Raw genomic sequence first — 4297 nt, 5'->3', positions numbered from 1 at the left:
AAAAAATAGGAGTTGGAAGGGACCTCAGGAGGTCATCTAGTTCAAACACCCTGCTCAAAGCAGGACCATCCTCAACTATATCCAATGAGGGCTTTGTCAAGCCAGGCCTTAAAAACCTCCAAGGATGGAGATTCTATCACATCTCTAGGTAACCTGTTCCAGTGCTTTTTTTACCACCCTCCTAGTAAGAGTTTTTCCTAATATCCAACTTAAACCTCCCTTGTTGCAACTTGAGACCATTGCTCCTTGTTCTGTCATCTGTTACCGCTGAGAACAGTCTAGTTCCATCCTTGTTGGAACCACCCCTCAGGTAGTTGACGGCTGCTTTCAAATCCCACCTCCCCTTCTTCTCTTCTGCAAACTAAATAAACCCAGTTCCCTCAGCTTCTCCTCAGAAGTCATTTCCCCCAATCTCCTCACCATTTTCATTGCCTTCTGCTGGACTCTCTCCAACTTGTCCAAATCCTTTCTATAGTGGGGGGCCCAAAACCAGACAGTACTCCAGATGTGGCCTCAACAGTGCAGAATAATTACTATCCTCAACCCTCCAATTTGTCTAGGTCACTCTGAATCCTAGCCCTGTCCTGCAGTGCATCTACTACACCCTGAAGCTTGGTGTCATCCACTAACTTGCTCAGGGTGCAATCTGTCCCATCTTCCAGATTGTTAATGAAGATATTGCACAAAACTGACTCCAGGATCAACCCCTGGGGCACTCCACTTGATACTGGCTGCCAACTAGACATTGAACCATTGATTACTACCCGTTGAGCCCAACAATCCAGCCAACTTTCTATCCACCTTACAGTCCATTTATCCAACCTATAGTTCCTTAGCTTGCTTGCAAAAAATGCTGTAGGAGACAGTATCAAAAGCCTTGCTGAAGTCAAGGTATATCACATCCACTGCTTTCCCCATATCCACAGAGCCACTTTTCTCATCATAGAAGGCAGTCAGGTTGGTCAGGCATGATTTGCCCTTGATGTATCCATGCTGACTGTTCCTAATCACCTTCTTCTTCTCCAAGTGCTTAGAAATGGATTCTTTGAGGACCTGCTTCATGATTTTTTCTGGGGACTGAGGTGAGGCTGACTGGTCTGTAGTTCCCCAGATCTTTCTTTTCCCTTTCTTAAAGATGGGCACTATATTTGCCCTTTCCCAATCATCTGGGACCTCCCCCGATCGCCACAAGTTTTCAAAGATAATGGCCAAGAGCTCTACAATCACATCAGCCAACTCCCTCAACACCCTTGGATGCATTGCATCCTGTGCCATGGACTTGTACATGTCCAGCTTTTCTAAATAGTCCCTAACCTGTTCTTTCACCACTGTGGGCTGCTCATCTTCCCCACAAACTGTGCTACCTGGTGCAGTAGTCTGGGATCTGACCTTGCCTGTGAAGACCGAGGTAAAAAAAAAAAAAAAAAAAAAAGCATTGGAGTACTTCAGCCTTTTCCTCCTCATCTGTCACTAAGTTGTCTCCCCCATTCAGTAAGGTACCCACACTTTCCCTGACCTTCCTCTTGTTCCTAATATACTTGTAGAAACCCTTCTTGTTACCATTCACGTCCCTTGTTAGCTGCAACTCCAACTGCGCTTTGGCCTTCCTGACTTCATCCGTGCATGCCTGAGCAATATTCTTATACTCCTCCCAAGTTGTTTGTCTAAGCTTCCACTTATTGTAAGCTTCCTTTTTTATGTTTAAATTCACTGAAGAGCTCTCTGCTAAGCCAAGCTGGTTGCTTGCCACATTTGCTATTCTTCCAGCACATTGGGATGGTTTGTTCCTGCACCCTCCGTAAGGTTTCTTTAAAATACAACCAGCTCTCCTGGACTCCTTTCCCCCTCAGGCTGGTCCACTCCCACTGGGCTCTGCTGATCATCTCATGGCTTGATGTGTCCCAGGGACATATGGGATAGGTCAAACTATGGGGAAAGTTAGAGCCATGGATGGAGGAGGGGGGGGGGAGGTGGAAGAGTACAGGGAATGCCCCCTGTCCCTTGCACAAACATGAGATGACCTGCTGAGGGGCATTGGCACCATGGCATAAACAACCCCATGACTCCTGGAATAGTCTAGGCTTTGTTCAAGCAGAGGCAACAAGGGCCCTTGAAAGACTTCCTGAAAGTTTGGCACTGGCTGGGCCATTGTGGAGATGGTGCTCTCCCTCCCCCCCGCCAAGAGAAATATACAGTTGTTAAAAGCTGCACTAGAAAAACTTGAGAGAACTTCCTTATTTGAACTGCTCTTTTTTTGTGTAAAAGACCAAACTTCCTTGCATGAAAACCCTTTTGAATGGCTGTATACCACCTTTTGGTGCTGGGAGAAAAGTGTTTCTTCCAGCATAAATGCAAGAACTCTCCATAGCCTAGAAGTCTCAGTTATGGACCTGGACCTCTCTCCGCTAGGTTTTATACGAACACAGAAGAAGCTGATGGTCCCTGCTTCAAGCAGTTTACAATATATTTTGTAGGAGCTGGTGGTTAAATGCGTACATACCTGGATATTGGCACGACAACCCCTCAGGTTAGTTTAAGGTTTTCCCTTGGTTTTCTGTACTTACATTTTTATAATTAGATATTGCCTTGAGGTTCCAGTCAGGATCTGTGCCAAGCACATTACTAACATATTGAACATGAACGCCCTATCCCAAAGATCTTGCATACCAAATTATGCCTATGCCATATTGATAACACTGGAATTTCTTTACCTAGACCAGGTAAAGCAAGTGCAAGCCTCTTGTTATGAGCTGTCATGCCATGGCCCTGCCCTAAAGGTGTAGTTAGATCCTTTCATAACAGAACATTATAATTTCATACTGCGAGAGAAGTAGTGTCATAGTGTGTTATGTTTGTGGAATGGATAACAAAATTAATGTTAATTAGTTAAAAAAGAAAGCATGGGGGGAATCCACTCCTCTAAAACAAAGGCCAAGATCACAAAATGTATGTGTGGCAGGAGCAACGTCAGGGTTGCTGTGCTCTCCCCTGTCACCTCCTTTACTGTGCCAAGCGTCAGACTTCCACCCTCCTATTCTCGCCTGCCACGACTTTGATTGTATGGTAGTTCTTTATAGGGAGGCTACCTTGCTTTTGCTTGGCTACAGTTCTCCTGCTTCTAGTGTTCTGTGTACCCAAGCCCTGTGGGCCATGCGGGTACAACACTGTCTTGTCCTACACTCCTCTGGCGCTTGGGACCTCCGTGGCCCTGTCTCTCACTGGGCTCTTCTCTGCAAGTGCCGCCCTTCTCACAGGGGCCTCCTCCATACACTGCCCCTCTCCTGGGGCTCTCTGTGCCCACACTGGGGCTGGGGTCCTCACTCTGCCGTAAGTCCCCTATGAGGCCTCCTCCATCCCCTTATAGCCTCACCCAAACCACCGGTTATAAACAGCAACACAAAATACAAGCCAATTGACTATAACTTAAACAGAAGCCACTTGGCCATAACAATGCCCAAGCCTACCAGGAAATACTCTATCCCTTCTGTGAGAAAGCTCCTTCCTCTTTGGCAGCTGGCAGGGAACTGCCTCTGGCCTCCTGCCTGTGCTTTATATAGGGGCCAGGCCCTGCCCCTTTCTTCAGCTGGCTAGGCAGGTGTAAGCCATTAGCTCCTTTTTGTTGCCTTGGAAACCAGCACCTGAAGAGTTATCCCAGCATTTCTAGTACCAGGCATCCTAGTGCCCTGCTACAGTATACATGAATGCTGTTAAGTGGCCTTTGAAATGTTCACAACAAATTTGGAAGTGTTCTTCATGTTCACTTTTCTCATCTGTTTTATCTGTTTAAGGTGGGAATAAAAACCTGACTTTGTCTGGAGTTTTGAATCAGGCCAAGTTACCAGTCATAGATTTCAACACGTGTCGCCTGCAGAAGTTCTGGGGAGACAGAGTCCGACAGTCAATGATCTGTGCTGGATTCAGGGATGCTGGTGGACCTCCTGCTGCCTGCCAGGTACGAAAAATCAACTGCTAATTCAAACTCTCTAAAAAGTTCAGTATGTTAAGTTCAGCCACCAGGCAGTTTTGGGATTTTCCACAGAATTGCCTGTGGCTGCCTCTGTCTTCTAGAGCAGTGTTCTCTATGAAGTTGCATATGCAGCGTTTTCCAAGTGTGCGGGCCGGCTCCCGATCTCGGGGGCGAGCCGGGCCCGTCTTTGTGCACACAGGCTGTGGCCAGCAGCCCGGGCACGCGGGGCCGGAGAAAACCGCGGCGCGGTATGGTACGCTCAAGCTAGAATCAGTCACGGAGGCGTAATGGTTGATTGAAAAGATTATTTACTTACACCCAAGGTGGTCG

The 4297-nt window shown here is 47.1% G+C and overlaps 1 protein-coding gene across 1 annotated transcript in view; it reads left to right on the top strand.

The window, feature by feature from the left end:
- The window catches only part of LOC112551217 (elastase-1-like), a 36361-nt gene that overhangs the window by 29890 nt on the left and 2174 nt on the right, over window positions 1-4297 (top strand). The window contains exon 5 of the mRNA XM_025210970.1: window positions 3789-3952. Within this exon, the coding sequence (XP_025066755.1) occupies window positions 3789-3952 (164 nt within the window). The remainder of the gene's footprint in view (window positions 1-3788; window positions 3953-4297) is intronic.

The sequence above is a fragment of the Alligator sinensis genome, unplaced genomic scaffold (genome assembly GCF_000455745.1).
Source record: "Alligator sinensis unplaced genomic scaffold, ASM45574v1 scaffold374_1, whole genome shotgun sequence".
Classification (NCBI taxonomy): Eukaryota; Metazoa; Chordata; order Crocodylia; family Alligatoridae; genus Alligator; species Alligator sinensis.
This window is presented reverse-complemented; position numbering and strand designations above follow the sequence as displayed.